Genomic DNA, 19286 nt, shown 5'->3' on the forward strand with positions numbered 1-19286 from the left:
AGGTCACACCCTCTCACTTACTAAAAATGCTTTAGGATATAGACTTTCTCAGCATTCTATAGCCAGAGTCCAAAGATGGCCTTGTGGTAGCCTGAATTGAAAATTATTTTTACCGAAAAAAAAAAATTCTTTTTGGGCCACACCTGGCAGTGCTCAGGGGTTACTCCGGGCTGTCTGCTCAGAAATAGCTCCTGGCAGGCATGGGGGACCATATGGGACACCGGGATTCGAACCAACCACCATAGGTCCTGGATTGGCTGCTTGCAAAGCAAGCGCCGCTGTGCTATTTCTCTGGGCCCAAAAGAAACGATTCTAATTCTGCTACATTTCATTTGTTCCATGAGCTAAATTAGCATTAGTACTGTACTTGGGGGAGTTAATCTTATATATAACCTTTTACCTACAGAAAAAGTAAAAAAAATTACAATCTTTTGGGATTCAGTGTATGTTTACCTGTAAAGTTTGTTTGCAAAATAAAAACTGAGGACTGAAAAGATAGTATAGCAGGTATGGTGTTTGCTTTACACATGGCCAACTGAATTCAATCCTCAGCATCCTATACAGTTCCAGAGCCTGCCAGGAATGATCCTTGAGTGCAGTCAGAAGTAACCTCTAATCACAGTTATGTGTAGCTCAAAACCCCAAAATAAATAAATAAATAAATAAAACAGTCGGGCCCAGAGAAATAGCACAGCGGCATTTGCCTTGCAAGCAACCGATCCAGGACCAAAGGTGGTTGGTTGGAATCCCGGTGTCCCATATGGTCTCCCGTGCCTGCCAGGAGCTATTTCTGAGCAAACAGCCAGGAGTGACCCCTGAGCACCACCGGGTGTGGCCCAAAAACAAACAAAACAAAACAAAACAAACAAACAAAAAAACAGTCAAAATATGAGACTTAATTTGGAATTTGCAACTATCCACTTAATTTTATAGCAAATGGAAAATAGAACAAATATTTCAATAAAATAAAATGACAATTTAAAAAATATGTTATCAAAAACAAAACAAAAAAGCATATTATCTAATTACCAGATCTTTTTTTTGTTTTTGTTTTTGTTTTTTGTGGTTTTTGGGTCACATCCGGCAGTGCTCCGGGGTTTTTCCTGGCTCCGTGCTCAGAAATTGCTCCTGGCAGGCACTGGGGACCGTATGGGACACCGGAATTCCAACCGATGACCTTCTGCATGAAAGGTAAACACCTTACCTCCACATGCTATCTCTCCGCCCCCTAATTACTAGATCTTAAAAATAATATAGAAAAAAAATAATATAGAAAATATCCCGGGCCCAGAGAGATAGCACAGTGGCGTTTGCCTTGCAAGCAGCCAATCCAGGACCAAAGGTGATTGGTTCGAATCTCGGTGTCCCATATGGTCCCCCGTGCCTGCCAGGAGCTATTTCTGAGCAGACAGCCAGGAGTAACCCCTGAGCAACGCGGGGTGTGGCCCCCCCCCAAAAAAAAAAGAAATTAACAGTCGGGCCGGAGAGATAGCATGGAGGTAAGGCGTTTGCCTTGAAAGCAGAAGGATGGTGGTTCGAATCCCAGCATCCCATATGGTCCCCTGAGCCTGCCAGGAGCAATTTCTGAGTGTAGAGCCAGAAGTAACCCCTGAGCACCGCTGGGTGTGACCCAAAAATCAAAAAAACAAAACAAAACAAAACAAAACAACAAAAAACAAACAAAAAATTATCAGTCATGGGAGCTGGAGAAATAGCACACTGGAAAGGGCATTTGTCTTGCACAGGACAACCTGGATTTGATACCGGACATCCTATATGGTTCCCCAAGCCTGCCAGGAGTGATTTCTGAGCCCTGAGCAAGAAATAACCTCTGAGCTCTGCTGGGTATGACACAAAAGCAAAGAACAAGAGCAACAACAACAACAAAAACCCAACACATTAGCAGTCAATAGTTAGTGACAGAGCTCAGCATTGGCTTTGTATATGAGGCCCAGGGTTGGATTCCTACCCACATACACACACACACACACACACACACACACACACACACACACACACACACACACACACACAAATCATATACATACACTAATTATGTCATCAATAAGTACTAGAATAAATACTAGTTACAAAAATGCATTATTTTTAGTCTAGTGAAGTAGTACTCCATCAGAAGGCATATTAATAGTTTGGCACACACTTTTAAAGTCACATTATGATTTATAAAAGAAAATATTTTTAATGTAAATTCTTTACTTAAGCACCATGATTACAAACATGATTGTAGTTGGGTTTCAGTCATAAATAGAACACCCCCTTCACCAGTGCAACATTCCCACCACCAATGCCCCCCCTCCATCCTTCCCATCGCCTGCCTGTATTCGAGACAGGCATTTTAACTAGTTATTTTTTGTTCTAAGTTTAGTAAGCTGTTCTTTTTAATAAAGAAAATATTTAAGGCATTCAAATTAACATTATAAACCAATTTTACTATTCCTTCAAAGTAAAAATAATCGCAGAAGAGGAAGTCCAAAATTTAAAAAAAAATTATTCATTTGCCAGATATTCTCCCTCATTTACTATTCAAATATATCACGTGGGACACCTGTTATTTTTCCCTTTTTACAAAAACAAACAAACAAACAAACAAATTCAAGCTAAAAATAACTTCTCCAGTCTAAAGAAACAGTTTAGGGGCCAGAGCAACAGCACAGAAGTAAGGTGTTTGCCTTGCACTCGGCTGACCCAGGATGGACCTGGTTCGATCCCCAGTGTCCCTTATGATCCCCCAAAGCCAGGAGCAATTTCTGGGCTCAGAGCCAGGAGTAAGCCCTGGGAGTGGCCCAAAAAACAAACAAACGAAAAACCAACCGTTTAACTGGCAGTTAGGTTTTTACCCTTATCTGTTTGATACTCTTAAAAGTTGTTGCCCCTTCTCTATTCAGATTTCTTTCTATTATCCCTTCCCTGTTTAGATGCTATTTAGATTTCTTTCTTTTTTAGGAGAGGGGAACAATCTGGGGCCACACCACGATGTGCTCAGGGTTTACCCCAGCTCTGCACTTTGGGATTACTTCTGCCATTACTCAGAAGGACTTCGTAAATCACAGTGGTTTCAATAAAATTAAAAATTAAAAACAAACACAAAAAAAATTAAAAACAAACACATAAAATCATTCAACCATCACTAGTGTTTAGCAGTGAAAAGAAGAGACCAGAGCAATAGTACAGTGGGTAGGGTGTTTGCCTTGCTCATGGTCAATGTGGGTTCAATTCCTGGCATCCCATATGGTCCTCTGAGCACTCCCAGGAGTAATTCCTATGTATTGAGCCAGGAGTAACGCCTGAGCTTCACCGGATAAATGACTCAACCAACCAAAAGAAAAGTGAAAAGCAACAAAAACTAAGAAATGTTTATGATATAGATTATATTATATATTTGCATATATGTATACTAGTTGAATCAATCTCATTTTCATTCCTTAAAAACAACATTCTCATAGCTGTAAAACACACATTAAGTAATTGTGCATACTTATATTTAGAGAACATGGAAGGGAGTGTCAGAACCCAGAGGGCTAGAAAGGGCGATGCTAGTATTAGCCAAATTCAGTAACACAAAACATAGTTATTTCAGTTCTGGGTCCACACTGGGGCAGGTCACTGAGTTTCAGATACCCGTGGGTGTCCTTTGGGCACCACAACCACGGTTTTTACCTCTTCTGCTTCTGGGCACCTTCAGTCTCCCTTCTCTCCCCTAAATACTCCCCAGGTTTTCGGAGCCTTTAAGCTTCCCAGGATTACTACAATTAACCACTTATCAGCTAGAGAACTGACAAGGACGTTAAGTGGTAACCTTCATCACGCCAGGAAAGAAAAAAAAAAGGGGGAGATAAATGATACACATTTTGGATCTGGGGGTGGTAGTGCATTTTCTATTCCGACTTTAAATCAGGGCGTGCTCTCTCTTCTGACGTCCTGGAGGAGGCAACGGTGACAGAGAGAGGAAGTGACTTGGCGACCTACGAAGCATGAGGTGGCAACAGAGCCAGGGATGAAAGCCGGATCCTAGATCAAAGCTCCGGGACTTTAAATTAAATTAAATTCAAGCACGCGAGGACCACCGCCCCCCCCCCAAGCCGAAACCTCAGAGATACCCCGAAACCATGGAGCAAGCCTCAAGAACAGGGTCACGGTCAAAACCCCTCTAAAGCATCAGCACCCCTGCTCCACGGGGCTCCAATTCCGGGATACCACACCGATTAGTGGAAGATTTGGGGGGCTGCGCGGAAAAACGGATCTCCACTTAATGCATCATGCACCCTCAAATCCAGACCCTGCTCCTCCGCCTGCACGCACAGCCCAAGCAGCTCAGGGGTCTCGGAGGCGGGCTGACCCTCCTGTAATGCCCTCTCTCTTCCTGCTCGCTCTGCAGACGAGCTGGGTCTGCAAGCTCCAAATCGGAACAGAAAGCGTCGGAACAAAGCGACCCCCAGCGGTCCTCCCTCCGCTCCGAGGGTCGTCCCCGAGGCGGGCGGGCGAGCCAGAACTACAAGTCCCGACACGCCTCGCGCCGGACTCCAGCCCACCGGCCACGCGGGCGGCGCAAGGGCCGCCGGGAATTGTAGTCCGCGGCCCTTGTGGCGCGCCTAGAGGCACACACCGGCCCCGCCGTCGGGTTAAAAAAGCTCAGGGAGATCGTGACTGCTTGGCCCGGGTCTCACCTCGACAATGCGGGCGCACTGAGTCCCCTTGCCGGCTCCCGGACCGCCCAGGACGAATACGACCAGCGGCTTCATGAGGCGATGAGGACAGAGGACAAACGGCCGGCCAGTCAGCGGCGGGAAGCTCAGGCCCAGGACGTGCAGCAGCGGACGCCCGCAACGCCTCAGCATACACGGGCGGCTCGGCGGCGGGACGCGAAGGGAGCTAGCTGACAGCGACCCGGGCTGGGAGGGTGGGGGGAGGCGGGGAGAAGGGGCGGGCCGAGCCGGTTCACCCCGCCTCCTCGCCTCCTCCGTGGCTGCCCAGCGACCGGAAGGGGAGGGACTTCCGCCCGAAGTCCCGCCTCCTCGCTGCCGGTCCCGCCCCTTCTCACCCATGGTGCTGCTTTTCTAGCCAACCTTGCTTGGGCAAAGCCAAATCCGTGGTGGCAAGAGCTTTAGGAAGGCAACCGACCTGAACTAACAGTCGCGCGAATAAATAGAAATAATTATCGGGGCCGGGCGGTGGCGCTAAAGGTAAGGTGCCTGCCTTGCCTGCGCTAACCTTGGACGGACCGCGGTTCGATCCCCCGGTGTCCCATATGGTCCCCCAAGCCAGGAGCAACTTCTGAGCACATAGCCAGGAGTAACCCCTGAGCGTTACTGGGTGTGGCCCAAAAACCAAAAAAAAAAAAAAAAAAAAAAAAAAAGAAATAATTATCAATAAGGACATGTCTTTGAAAGGGATAAAACTGAGGAATGACCAGGGGTGGATGGAATTCTGGTAAGGTCAACCTTTGAGAGGTGACATTGATGCCAAAGACTCTTAGAAGGATAGGAAGGAGCAAGAGCAGGCCTGAACTGGGGTAAGTGTGTCTGGCCTAGAAGAAAGGTTTTGGCCGGTGCAAAACTCCTAAGGTATCGTCTGACCTGTTAGGGCAATTGGAAGAAGACCTCTTAAAACCAGAATGAATGAGGGAGAATGTGGAAAATAAAGTGGAGGTGGGGTAGGTGGGCCCGCAGCATCGTTCAAGTTTTTTGGTTATGGATAGAAATCAGAATTACATTCTTTTTTTATTCTTTTTTTAATAATATATTTAAGCACCATGATTACAAACATGATAGTAGATGGGTTTCAGTCATAAAAAGAACACCCCCACTTCACCAGTGCAAGATTCATATACCAGTATTCCCCAACTCCCCCACCCCCGCCTGTATTCCAGACAGGAATTCTACTTCTCTCATTGACATTGTCATGATAGTTGTCAGTGTAGTTATTTCTCTAACTGCACGTACCTCTCTTTGTGGTGAGCTTTGTATCGTAAGTCGGTCGTTCCAGCCCTTATCTCTACAAAATTACAATCTATTTGCAATAAGAACCCTTTGCACTGAGCAATTCCAATTTTCTGCTCTCTGTGTTGGGGATAAACTGAGAAGAAAACAGAAGTCCAAGGAATAAGCTTTGGTAACTTTAAAATTGTGGGGAGAGGGGCTGGAGCAATAGAACAGCTGGTAGGATTTTGCCTTGCACGTGGCAGTCCAGGGTTCAGTCCTGGGCAAATAAATAAGATGGGATGGGTGTTTGTCTTGCAAGAGGCTGACGTGAATTTGATCACTGGCACCCCCTATGGTCCCTAGACCACACCCAGGAGTGAGTCATAAGCACAGAGACAGAATAAGTCTTGAGCACTTATTCTGAGATATGGCCCAGAAACCAAAAATACATTTTTTAGTTCCTGGTGTAGAAATAGAAATATTTCCTGGTGTGAGAGAGATAGTACAGAGATTAAAGAACTTGCCTTGCATTCTAGTGATTCAGATTTCATTCCAACCAGGTACCTGCATATGGTCTCCAGAGCATTACCAAAGGTCACTCTGGGGCACTGAGCCAAGAAGAGCCTCTGATCATTACTGAATGGCCCAACACCTTCTGCCTCCCAAATTCAGTACCTCAGTGATACCAATGACATTTCAAGTGCTCAATAATCACAAGTGCTAGTGGTAATATGTACATACCTGCAGAAGCAGAAGATTTCTATCACATTATGTTTATTGGGCAATACTGTACTAGAGTTTGAATTAAAGCTACTAGGATTGGTTTTATAGAAAAGCATAAGTTAACCCCTTGAGAATAAAATTAGCTGGCTCAAAAAGCCACAGAGTAGTTGGGTTCTTGATGTCTTATGGAGAGAGTTTACTTTTGGGTCATACCCAGCAATGCTCAGGAGTCATTCTTTATTCTATACTCTGTAATTACTCCTGACAGTGCTTGGGAGACTATATGGGATGCCAGGAATTGAACCTAGGTCAGCCATGTGCAAGGCAACTGCCCTACTGATTGTACCATTGCTCAGAAAAGTTTTAAGGAAAGGATGACTCCTGATATTTTTATTTTGACATATTAAAAAAAGAAGGGGGTCTACGGCCATACCACCCTGAATATGCCCAATCTCATCTGATCTCAGAAGCTAAGCAGGGTAGGGCCTGGTTAGTACTTGGATGGAAGACCGCTTAGGAATACCGGGTGCTGTAGGCTTTAAAGAAAAAATGGGGGGGGGGGGACAGATTTGGAGATAGACCACAGTAGGGAAGGCATTTGTCTTATATGTAGCTAAGTAGGGTTCAATTCTCAGCATCACATACAGTCCCTTGAGTACTTCCAGGAGTAAGCTCTGAGCACCTCCAGTTGGGGGGCAGAGGGAAAGAGAGTGGCAACATCTGCTGAGAATAGAGAAGACACTAGGATTTTGAGGAAAAACTATGCAATAGACTTTTTTTTAAGAGTAGAATGTTGGTCTCCTAGAGACTCACCAGTTGGAATTGGACTTCTGAGCAAGATTACTAGCTCATTGATATTTGTTTAAGGTTTTGGCACTTTAAATATTGAAGTTTGATTGTTCAGTGCAGAAAGAGAATTCAACAAATTGTCAAGTATTTGCCAGGCAGTATAACAGTAATAGAGGTCCATGAAGATGCCTACAAAAGAACATATATGGTGATGTATGTGGAATCAAAACCACAGAGGAAAGCAAATGATGGCGGTGAGTGAGGGCTGACTGAGGAAGTGAAGGGAAAAGAGGAAAGGAGCCAAGGACATTGGAAACATTGATGTAGAAGAATAGTTGTAGTGGCGTACTTGAACAAAGTGGTCTGGTCTGAGTGAAGATTTGAAATTGAGGTTTCAAAGATAAGTTTCTGTCCCTACAAAAACTTACTTTTTTTTTTTTTTTTGGTTTTTGGTTTTTGGGCCACACCCAGTCTCAGGGGTTACTCCTGGCTATGCGCTCAGAAATCGCTCCTGGCTTGGGGGACCATATGAGATGCCAGGAGATAGAACTGCGATCCATCCTAGGCTAGCATTTGTAAGGCAGACAGACGCTTTATGCCCTGTGCCACCGCTTCAGCCCCTATTTTTTTTGAAAAAGGAAAAAAAAAAAAAAAACAGCATTTTGGGAACCTCAGGAAAGCTCAATTGGTAGAATGCCTTCTGGCAGTTGTAAGGTCACAACATCCCACAATCTAAGTGAGGTCCAAGCAGCATTGCTATTTGGGATCACTAGATTATTAATCTACTGCAACTAAGTGTATTTGAGCACTACAATCAAAAGCATGTAATATTGTGGGGCCAGAGAAAATATATAGTTTTTAGTGTGGTTGCCTTGCATGTGGCTAACCCAGGTTTGATCCTCAACATCCCAGATGGTCTCCTGATCCCTGAGTGAAGAGCCAGGATTAAGTCCTGAGCACTTCTGGGTATGATTAAAAAAGAACTTAAAATTAGTGGTGAGAACAGTTAGAGAAATAACTAAACTAACAACTATCATGACAGTGGTAGTGAGTGAGAGAAATTGACTGTCTTGAATACAGGCAGGGAGAATACAGGGGAAAGAAGGAGATGGGGGCATTGATGGTGGGAAGGTTGTACTGGTGAAGGGGGGTTTTCTTTTTTATAACTGAAACCCAACTACAAACATGTTTGTAATCATGGTGCTTAAATAAAGATGTTATTAAAAAAAAAGTATGTGACCCCTGGTGAAAACCTCAATTAAGTATAACCTCCTTATCATTAAGGGGAAGAAGGGAGATCTGCATTATTTCTATACAATACCAGTAATTAATCTTTAGATCCTCTTCACAGTAAGTTCTGTAATACATGAGAAAATTGATCTCATCAGTAAGATGTATAGCATGAGCTAGCCTCAAAAGTCACTCCTACCTGTGTATGTTTTTCATCAACTATGTTAGATCTTGCTAGCATACACTCATTGTATGTAGTATTCTCATTCTCAGGATATAGCTGTGTTCCTTGTCACTTCAGAAATTTAAGAAATAGGGGCCAGCGAGGTGGCGCTAGAGGTAAGCGCCTTGCAAGCGCTAGCCAAGGAAGGACTGTGGTTCGATCCCCCGGCGTCCCATATGGTCCCCAAGCCAGGGGCAATTTCTGAGCGCTTAGCCAGGAGTAATTCCTGAGCATCAAACAGGTGTGGCCCGAAAAACAAAAAAAAAAAAAAAAAAAAAAAAGAAATTTAAGAAATAGAGTCTTTTTGTTTTTGTTTTTGTTGTTGGGCCACACCTGGTGATGTCAGGGCTACTCCTGGCTATGAGCTCAGAAATCATTCCTGGCTTGGGAAGAGGGGATCATATGAGACACCGGGGATCGAACTGAAGTCTGTCATGGATCAGCCGGTGCAAGGCAAATGGCCTACCACTGTGCTATAGCTTCAGCCCCAAAATAGAGCCTTTTGATCTTTCCTATTAATCATAATTGCCATTTAAAAATAATTTATGATTCCTCATACTTTCTTCCATTCTTTTCATTGGGAGGAGGTTGGGTCACATCCAGTAGCACTCAGGTTACTCTTGGTTCTGTACTCAGAAATTGCTCCTGGCAGGCTCGGGGACCATATGGGATACCGGGAATTGAACTGGAGTCCATCCAGGTTGGCTATGTGCAAGGCAAATACCCTACTACTGTGCTATCGCTCTGGCCCCTCATTTTCCCATTCTTGAGCATGTCTCTTTGCTTGTTACTTTTCAGGATGTAGCTCAGATTTTATGTTTCTCCATGAAGTTGTCTCTTCATTTCCTAGAATTGGTTGGGTGGCCCTATTTTATACTTCCACACATACCACCACCTTTCCCATGCTTTAATATTCTTGTATGTCTTCTCTTGTGGGACTGTGGCATTGTGTGTCCCCAAAATGGATTTAGAGCTTCTAGAAGGGACTATGTCTGATTACTTGCAGCACAACTTGTTGTAATATGCTTCACTCTGTTCAGAGAACTCCAAGGTTCATGAAGATTTAGATTAAGTCAGCAGCTTTCACTCAATTATATCTGTAATAGCTCCTGGAAGTTACTTCCTTATAATTTCAGAGATACCTTTCTTGATTTTTTAAAAAGGATTTTTAAATGAATTTGGAGCACATCTAGTAGTGCCTGGAAATTAATCTCAGTAGGGCTACAGGACCATATGGTACCAAGGTGTAAAATCCAAGCCTCTGGGATGCAAAGCAGGCACTCTGCTCTATGAGCTATCTCTCTGGTTTCACCTTTTAACTTTATCTAGAAACTGGCTTATCAGACCAGTCTGGTGATGGAACAAGACATGACATGCCATAGGTGGGAGGAGCCTGCCCTACTGAGGACTTCATAGCCATATGTGGCTTTTTAATGGAAGGATGTCCACTACATAATGTGAAGCTTAATGTAGTTTTTAAAATATATCCACACTATCCAGATTTGCATAGATTTTACTGTTTTGTATATTTTTATTTCATCCTTTATGTTTTTTAAATTTTATTTTAAACGTGAGTTACAGAGCTTTCACAGTAATATTTAAGGCACACAGTGACAATGAATGAACGACATTCCCACTACCAGTGTTGTCCTCCCTCCACCCCTGTTCCCAGCATGTATCCCACATCTCCCTCCTTTTACCCGTAATTCTAGTGGAACTGGTCCCCACTTGTACAGCTTGTTGTAGATCGGGTATCAATTCTGTTGTCATTGACTTTGGATTTGGTATTCAAGTCTGATAATTTTTTTATTTCCACCAAATAAATATTTGAACAGATGACTGTCTGGTCTTGGTACCATCGAAAAAAAATTAAGGTTCTATTATAAAAACTTCTGAGAACATTGAAGGAAATCTGGCAACAGATAGTATGTCTACCTTCTGGGAATAACTGTCAGTTAACCTTGATCAAGTTCATTCCTGAAAACTGGCTGGCTGATGAGTGAAGAGAAATGCCTTTCAAAAGTCTTACTGTATCTTTACTTACTTTGTATGCACAGATAGCTTAGTCCTAGGTTGTAAAATCAGAATGATTTGTTAACTCAGTTTAGCTAATGCTTTTGGACAGGTAATACTTTCAGATGATTTACTGGTATGTTATTTGATCATTCTAATTTCATTCCAAAATCCCAGAACTTAAAAAAAGTAGTCAATTGGGGCCGGGCGGTGGCGCAAGAGGTAAGGTGCCTGCCTTACCTGCGCTAGCCTTGAACGGACCGAGGTTCGATCCCCGGCGTCCCATATGGTCCCCCAAGCCAGGAGCAACTTCTGAGCTCATAGCCAGGAGTAACCCCTGAGCATTACCGGGTGTGGCCAAAAAAAAAAAAAGTAGTCAATATGTGTTGATATATAAATTGCTATTTCCCCCTCCCCCATTTCAGGAACACACCCATTTGTGCTCAATTTATTTCTTCCTCTGCACTCACGAATCATTCCTTGTGGGCTCAGGGGACTATATGAGGTACCTAGGATTGAACCCAGGTCAGCTGAATGCAAGGCAAGTGCCCTGCCTGCTGTGCTATCGATCTGGCTCCTAAATTGTTATTCTTATCTATCCCAATGTATCGTCTCAAAGGAATTTTGCAGAAATTGACAGATTAGCATTCTGTCTTAAAATATGATATTCCTGGGGGGCTGGAATAACAGCAGACAGGGCATTTGCCTTGCACATGGTTGGCCCATGTCATATGGTCCCCGAGCCTGCCAAGAGCAATTTCTGAGCTCAGAGCCAGGAGCACCACTGGCTGTGACCCAAAAACCAAAAACCAAAAAAAAAAAAAAAATAATAAAATAAAAAGATAAAAAAAGATATTCCTTAAAAGTGATCTTTTCTTTTCTTTTTTTCTTTCTTGATTTGTTTTTGGGCCACACCTGGTGATGCTTAGGGGTTACTTCTGGCTATATGCTCAGAAATTGCTCCTGGCTTGGGGGACCATATGGGATGTTGGGGGATCGAACCGTGGTCAGTCCTAGGTCAGTTACATGCAAGGCAAAAACAAAACAAAACAAAACAACAGTAGTCCTGGGGTTGGAATGGTACTACAGGTAAGGCATATGACAGAACCTAGTTCCATCTTGGCACTGCATATGGTTCCCTGAGCACCATCTAAAGCCCTTCAAAATTAAAAATTAAAAAGCAGTGGTCCAGTTTAGCTCAGAAGAGTACAAAAGAAAAAGGGAAGCTGGTTATTAAAAGAAATTTAGTGCCCACGTATAAGAACAGATTTCAACTTCCTTATTCTTGGTGACAACAATAGCCCTTTAATTCCCAAAGCCTGCCTATTAGCAGACTAACCACTTCCTTGTTATTCTTGTAAAAACTATATGACGTGGATAGGAACTAAAGGGAATAAGGAAAAATGAAAACAATTGATATAGAATTTGGCATTCCTATTGGAGCTTGGGGGACCAATGGGGTACAGGGTATCAAACACTCCTCTAGTCCCCTTCCCATTAAAGTAAAGTGCCCTTCCTGCTATACTATAATTCCCGCCCAGTTTCATATCGAACTTAAAACTATAGCTGGGGCCGAAGAAATAGCACAGCAACAGGGCGTTTGCCTTGCACACAGCCAATCCAGGATAGACGGTGGTTTGAATCTCAGCATCCCATATGGACCTCTGTACCTGCCAGGAGTGATTTCTGAGGATAGATCCAGGAGTAACCTGAATGCCGCTGGGTGTGACTCAAAAACAAAGCAAAACAAAAACAAAAACCTATAACTAAGTCCTTATCATGACATACTGAACCCAAAGATGACAATACCTCTTCTCCCTTTACCTCTAATAGGCATCTCCTTCCTCACTCTGCTTAGCATATACTACCCACTATGCTTTTTCCTGAAGATTCTGGAACGTTGCCACTCTGGAGACTTTGCACTTTATGTAACCCTTAGCAAATCACAAGGTTTGCTACTTGGCTGACAGACTCATAATCCCCAATCTTTCTCTTGTGCTAAATCTTCTGAGAAACTCGGGCAATTGACTGAGCACAGCACAGTTCCTTGCCTTTTGGCTTAACATGTATTCTACAAGGCAATGTCTGCTCCCTTATTGAATTGGCCAACACTGTTCAAATGTTGCCTGCTGGGTCAGAGCAACAGTACAGTTAGTACAGTGGATAGGGCACTTTCCTTGCACTCAGCCCACCAGGGTTAGATCAGAGCCTGCCTTGACTGATCCATGGGCAGAGCCAAGAGTCAGCAGTGAGTAGATATGGATGTGACCCTAAAACCAACCAGCCAACCAAAAAAAAGTGTGCCTTGGGGCCAGAGAGATAGCACAGCACTAGAGGGGCATTTGCTTTGCATGCAGCTGATCCAGGACCGACGAAGGTGGTTCGAATCCTGGTATTCCATATGATCGCCCATGCCTGCCAGGGACGATTTCTGAACGTAGAGCCAGGAGTAACCCCTGAGTACCGCCAGGTTTGACCCAAACTAAACAAAACAAAAAACAAATCAAATAAGTGTGCCTGCTGTCTAATGCTATCATTTCCCTTAACACATGAGCTCTAGATTCCAGGAATCTGTCCTTAACCCCTAGGGATAGAAACTGTAATACTCAAAGGGGAACTGTTATCTTGGCACGTCTTGAGTTTTCAGAACAATGTTTGTACTCTCGAATCATTGTGTGCTTATTCAGAACAAAAGAATGTACAAATGCAGCTCAGTCTTCAAACACTTCAGTACTGTTTTGGGCACTAACAAAAGTGAAGTGTAGTAGAAATTAAGTGGCATATGGAGTCATGACTGCAAAGCTGTATGCCTTTTTTTTTTATATGTTCCCCTGATTATCTAGCAGGGTTAATAAGAAAGCCTACTTTGATGGTCAGCAGGATCATGTATACATTTAATAGTGGTGGGGCTAGAGCTATAGTACAGTGGGTAGGACTTCTGCCTTGCACAGGGATCATCTAGATTGGATGGATCCCCAGCATCCCATATAGTCCCAGGAGCGACTGGAATAGAGACCCAGGAGTAAACCTGACACTGCCAGAACAGTGGAAGGCAGGTGTTGTTCAACGCAAAGCAAATACCTTGCATATAAGGGACCTGGGTTCAATCCCCAGCATCTTCTCAGCCCATCCCTCAAAAAGAGGGATTAATGGTGGAGAAAGCCTAGCCACAAAAGTTGGAAAGTGAACTATAATCACACCAATACTGACACTACACATCCTGAAAGCAGTGATCAGTAGTTGTGGTGATTAAGGATAAGTACTTTATACCTTTGTGCCTAACAGGGATGTAGAATTAACTTTTGGATTGTTTTCTTTTCTTTTTTGTTTGTTTCTGGCCATACCCAGAGGTGATCAGGAGACCATATACCTGTGGTCTCGGAGACCAAACCCGCTTCGGCCTTGGGCCAGGCAAGAGCCTGAATCCTCTTGGACTATCTCTGCAATGGGTGAACCCAAGGGGCCAAGGTTCGATTCCCAACACCACAGGTTTCCCACTGCTCACCCCTTCCCAGTACTCTATCCTTAGGCTCTTGCACTGGGTCTGATTGCGTGCCCCCCAATTTAGAAAGAAATTGGGAGAAAATCTGACTTCGCCTCTTGAGTCCAGTTCAAAAGTGGGTTCAGGGGCCCGGAGAGATAGCACAGCGGCGTTTGCCTTGCAAGCAGCCGATCCAGCACCAAAGGTGGTTGGTTCGAATCCCGGTGTCCCATATGGTCCCCCGTGCCTGCCAGGAGCTATTTCTGAGCAGACAGCCAGGAGTGACCCCTGAGAGCCGCCGGGTGTGGCCCAAACCAAAAAAACAAAAACAAAAACAAACAAAAAAGTGGGTTCACTTCTAGGTCCCTCAGCAATAAAAATCTCAGACACAAACACTTCCGGCTTCCTCCACCATCCGGGTCCTCACAGCCGCGGCTTCATCTGCGCGTGCGCGAAGCCCGCCCCACCCATCACCCTCTCCGGAACTTAACCGTTGGCAGGAAAAACGAAGCGTTTAAATGCTCCGGATTAGAAGCCGGCAGCGCGGTTCCGCCCTCCCTTTCACAGAAAGACCTCGGATTGGTCGGCGGCAGAACCTATGCCGGGCGCTGATTGGCTGAAACGACTATACGTCACGGCATCGCTACGTGACACTTTTAGCACCGCCCCTAGTTGGATTTCTAACCAATCAGCGCGCACGGCGCGGGCTTCGGTTTCCCGAGTCTGTGTTTGCCGCCTCGCTTCCCGCGACCCCAACGTCCCCCGAGGGAGGGCGGAGTCGGCGGCGACGCTCCATGGAGCCAACCTTGGTTCCGGCCCAACAAACCAGAGTCCGACGCGGCTGAAGTTGGCGGTGAGTGGGCTCTGGTGCTTCTGGTTCCGGGGAACCTAAGTGGGCCGCGCGCGGGGGGATCGGCCCTGGAGCCTGGAGCAGCTGATGGGGACCAGTGCTTAGGGGATCCCCAATTCCTGGGCATCGGCTGTAGGACTCTTGACAGGTGCCGCTGTTGCTCTTGGGCTATTGGACGCTGCTTTGGGCTGGGACCTTTTTAGGGGACTCAGAGTTTTACCAGCTCGTTCTAGCCTTACTCCTCACCAGGACAGCTACAGTTTCAGATTGAAGTGCAAGGGAGATAGGAACTGCAGCAAGCATCCTGGTGCCTAAGGAGATGGATTCCAGGAAAGCTGATGGATCGGTAAAGGATACCGGGGTCTACACTAGGGCACATGCTAAATAAAGGGTGCATGCACAGTGCTCTGCAGAGATATTCAGGCTTTGGCCGGGGTTTAGCTCATGCATGTCCGACTTTTAGTGGTTCCACCTCTAGGACTGTAAAAACAGCCCAAGAAAAATACTAACTCCCCATCCCATTCTCCCCCAGTCTCTGCTCACAACAGAGAACATACTCAGAGCTTGAGGAACTGCGAGTATTGGTTGTCACTTGCTTGGGATGTATGGAGAGTGAATGGATTAAGATAGGAGGAGATAGATGGTGGACATCCTTGAGATAGATGATTAGTAGATAGATGGTTGGTTGGTAAGATAGGTGGTTGGTACGTAGGTAGATGATAGAGAGACAGATGATTGGTAGATAGATGGTTGGTTGGTAGGTAGGTAGATAGATGATAGATAAATGATAGATAGATAGATAGATAGATAGATAGATAGATAGATAGATAGATAGATAGATATAGATGGGTATATAGATAGGTAGATGATAGATGACATCTTTGTTGTTTTGGGGCCGCACCCAGATGGTTGGTTGGTAGGTAGATAGATGGACAGATGGATGGTAGATGACATCTTTGTTGTTTTGGGGCCGCACCTGTTGCATAAAAGCCCTTTGAGTGGGCTGGATGATGGTGGATGATGATGGATGATGATGGAGGAACTATCTCCTCCAGCCCAGGACACGTGTCTCTGTCCTCTTTAGCCGGTGGTCCGCAGCTTCAGGGTTGCCGTGAGGAGAAAACTCACAGGCAGTCAGGCTTCTGGAGATATCATCTTTAATCAGCTCTGGCCAACTTGTGTGGCCTGTCATAATCAGATACGCTGTATCCCTATTCAGCCCTGCATTGCACCTTGTCTCTTAGCCTTTTTCCTCCTCTTGCTTCTCTCTCCAAAAATCCCAATCCTCCCCTGCCCCCTCAGGCAAAACTTTTGAGACCTTCCAAAATACTCCTCCCCGAAATGGGCAGGTCTTACCCTAAGGTAAAGTTATGTAGAAGATGGGGGTGGAGTGACACGCACCCAGGGATACTAAGGGGTTACTCCGCAATTGCATCTTAGGGACCATACTGGGTGGCTGCTATCAAGCAAACGTCTTACCCGGCATTCTGTCTCTCCTGCCCACCATCAGTTTTTAAAGCAGAATAATTTAATCTGTTCTGGCAGAATGGCTCTTCAAATAACACACCGTAAGGACTTTAAAGTACATCTGGTGAGAGTTGAAATCAGGAACTAATGGGGTGGATAGAGAAAGTTTACATGTAGTTACTAAGTTAGAGGACAGGACAAAGGAGAACAAGGAGGTAAGGATGCCTTTATTTTCCTTTGCTGTAGTTAGACACTTTTTTCTATATGAAGAATTCTATGTATATAGGTGTGTTAATGTGAATTTAGAGTCACTTGCTTTGATTTATTTTATTCCTTTTTCTTTTTCCTGGTTTTGGTGCCACATTCAGGGGTACTCAGGTGTTACTCCTGACTCTGCGCTCAGAAATTATTTCTGGCTGTGCTCAGGGGACCATATGGGATGTCAGAGATCGAACTCGGGCTAGTCACTTGAATGTAAGTCTTACCCTCTGTGCTATTGCTCCGGCCCCTGATTCATTTTATTATTTATTTTGGCGGCACCTGTTTCTATTCAGGGCTTATTTCTGTCACTGTGTTCAGGGATTATTCCTGGTGATGGTCTGGGGACTGGCCATATGCCAGCCAGAGACTTATCTGCATAAAAGGCAGCCACTTTAAACTGTCTGTACTTAATCTCTCAGCCCCTAGTTTTGATTTTATGTGGGTTTCTTGCTGTCAGAGTAATTAGTCTCTACTCTTTTTTTTTTTTTTGGTCACACCCGGCAGCACTCACAAGTTATTCCTGGCTCTCTGCTCAGAAGTCGCTCCTGGCAGACTAGGGGGTTCATATGGGATGCCGGGATGCGAACCACCGTCCTGCATGCAAGGCAAATGCCTTACCTCCATGCTATCTCTCCAGCCCCAGTCTCTACTCTACTCTTTTAAAATGAGAAATGAATCGGGGCTGGATCGGTAGGGTGTTTGCCTTGCAAGCGATTAACCTAGGATGGACTGTGGTTTGATCCCCCGGCATCCCAGATGGTCTCCCAAGCCAGGAGAGATTTCTGAGCATATAGCCAGGAGTAACCCCTGAACATCACTGGGTATGGCCCAAAAACCAAAAAAAAAAAGAGGAATGTATCAACATCTTTTTTATTCTAATGCATATAAAAGAAGAAACAAGGAGACCAGAGATATACAACTAACTTGGATTTGTTTTTCTTTTTTATTTATTTTTTTTATTTTGGTTTTTGGGCCACACCTGGTAACACTCAACGGTTACTCCTGGCTATGTGCTCAGGAATCACTCCTGTCTTAGGATCCTGGAGATTGAAGCAGGTTGGTTCTGGGTCAGCTGCGTGCAAGGCAAACACCCTACTGCTGCGCTCTTGCAATGGCCCCTCTACTAACCTAGATTTGATTCCCAGCATCCCAAACAATCCCCCGATATTGCCTTTAATGATCCTGAGCACAGAAATAGGAGTAAGCCTTGAGCACATGAGTATAACCTGTGTGACCCTCAACCCACCCCAGAAAAAAAAAGCAGATATGGATTTAAAACTTTCTTTTGGGGGGCCGGAGAGATAGCATGGAGGTAAGGCGTTTGCCTTTTATGCAGAAGGTCATCAGTTTGAATCTGGCTTTCCATATGGTCCCCCGTGCCTGCCAGGAGCAATTTCTGAGCATGGAGCCAGAAGTTTCCCCTGAGCACTGCCGGGTGTGACCCAAAAACCACACACACACACACACAAAACAACAACAACTTTCTTTTGGGACAAGATACCTATAGCAGATAGGGCATTTGCCTTCCACATAGCTAAACCTGGTTTGATCATATGGCCTTGAATCTGCCAGGATTGATCCCTGAGTGCAGAGCCAGGAGTAAGCCTGAGCACTGCCAGGTGTGATCATAAAACAAAAACAAATACATAAAACTTTTTAATGAAGAAAAGAATATTTTACATACTTTAAAGAATCTCTGTGATGTCTCAATATTATTATGGCAAGAGAAGTGTTAGAGTTCATGCATAAAAGCTGCATGAAGTTAAGGTATCTTTAAAGACTTTTGTTTGTTTTTTGTTCCTTTGTTTTGGGGCCACACCCGGCGATGCTCAGGTCTTACTCCTGGCTCTGTAACCAGAAATTGCTCCTGGCTGGCTCAGGGGACCATATTAAATGCCAGGGATCGAACCTGGGTCCGTCCCGGGTTGGCATTTTGCAAGGCAAATACCCTACCACTATGCTATCACTCTAGCCCCTGGATATCTTTAAAGATTTTTTAAAAACAACCTTGAAAGGGCATTTTCAGTGGGATTTTGTTATAGGTATCTTTAGACTAGATTTGGAAAAATCTTCTCTGAGTGACTATTACACCTGCACTGAGAACTGTTTCCATCCTTGATTCATACAATTCCTTTATGCTAGACTTCATATAGAAATTGTAGGAACTTTGGAATTGTAAAACTTGATAAAGGAATGTAAGAAATACTAAGATGTAAAGACAGGACTTGAGGGGCTGGAGGGATTGCACATTGGGTAGGGCACTTATCTTGCATGTGGCTGACCAGGATTCTATATGATCCAGCACTCCAT

General features: G+C 44.6%; 1 protein-coding gene and 1 non-coding gene across 2 annotated transcripts in view; one reads left to right on the forward strand and one right to left on the reverse strand.

Annotated features, from left to right (window-relative positions):
• CMPK1 (cytidine/uridine monophosphate kinase 1) overlaps positions 1-4998 on the reverse strand; it is a 31175-nt gene extending 26177 nt beyond the window's left edge. The window contains exon 1 of the mRNA XM_049775033.1: positions 4686-4998. Coding sequence (XP_049630990.1) covers positions 4686-4856 — 171 coding nt within the window. The 5' untranslated portion in view covers positions 4857-4998. The remainder of the gene's footprint in view (positions 1-4685) is intronic.
• Positions 4999-7081: 2083 nt separating this feature from the next.
• Positions 7082-7200, forward strand: LOC126012732 (5S ribosomal RNA). Its single transcript, XR_007497141.1, has one exon. It is a non-coding gene; the product is annotated as a 5S ribosomal RNA (ribosomal RNA).
• The last annotated feature ends 12086 nt before the right edge of the window (positions 7201-19286 follow it).

Source organism: Suncus etruscus, chromosome 6 (assembly GCF_024139225.1).
Source record: "Suncus etruscus isolate mSunEtr1 chromosome 6, mSunEtr1.pri.cur, whole genome shotgun sequence".
In the NCBI taxonomy this organism is placed as follows: domain Eukaryota; kingdom Metazoa; phylum Chordata; class Mammalia; order Eulipotyphla; family Soricidae; genus Suncus; species Suncus etruscus.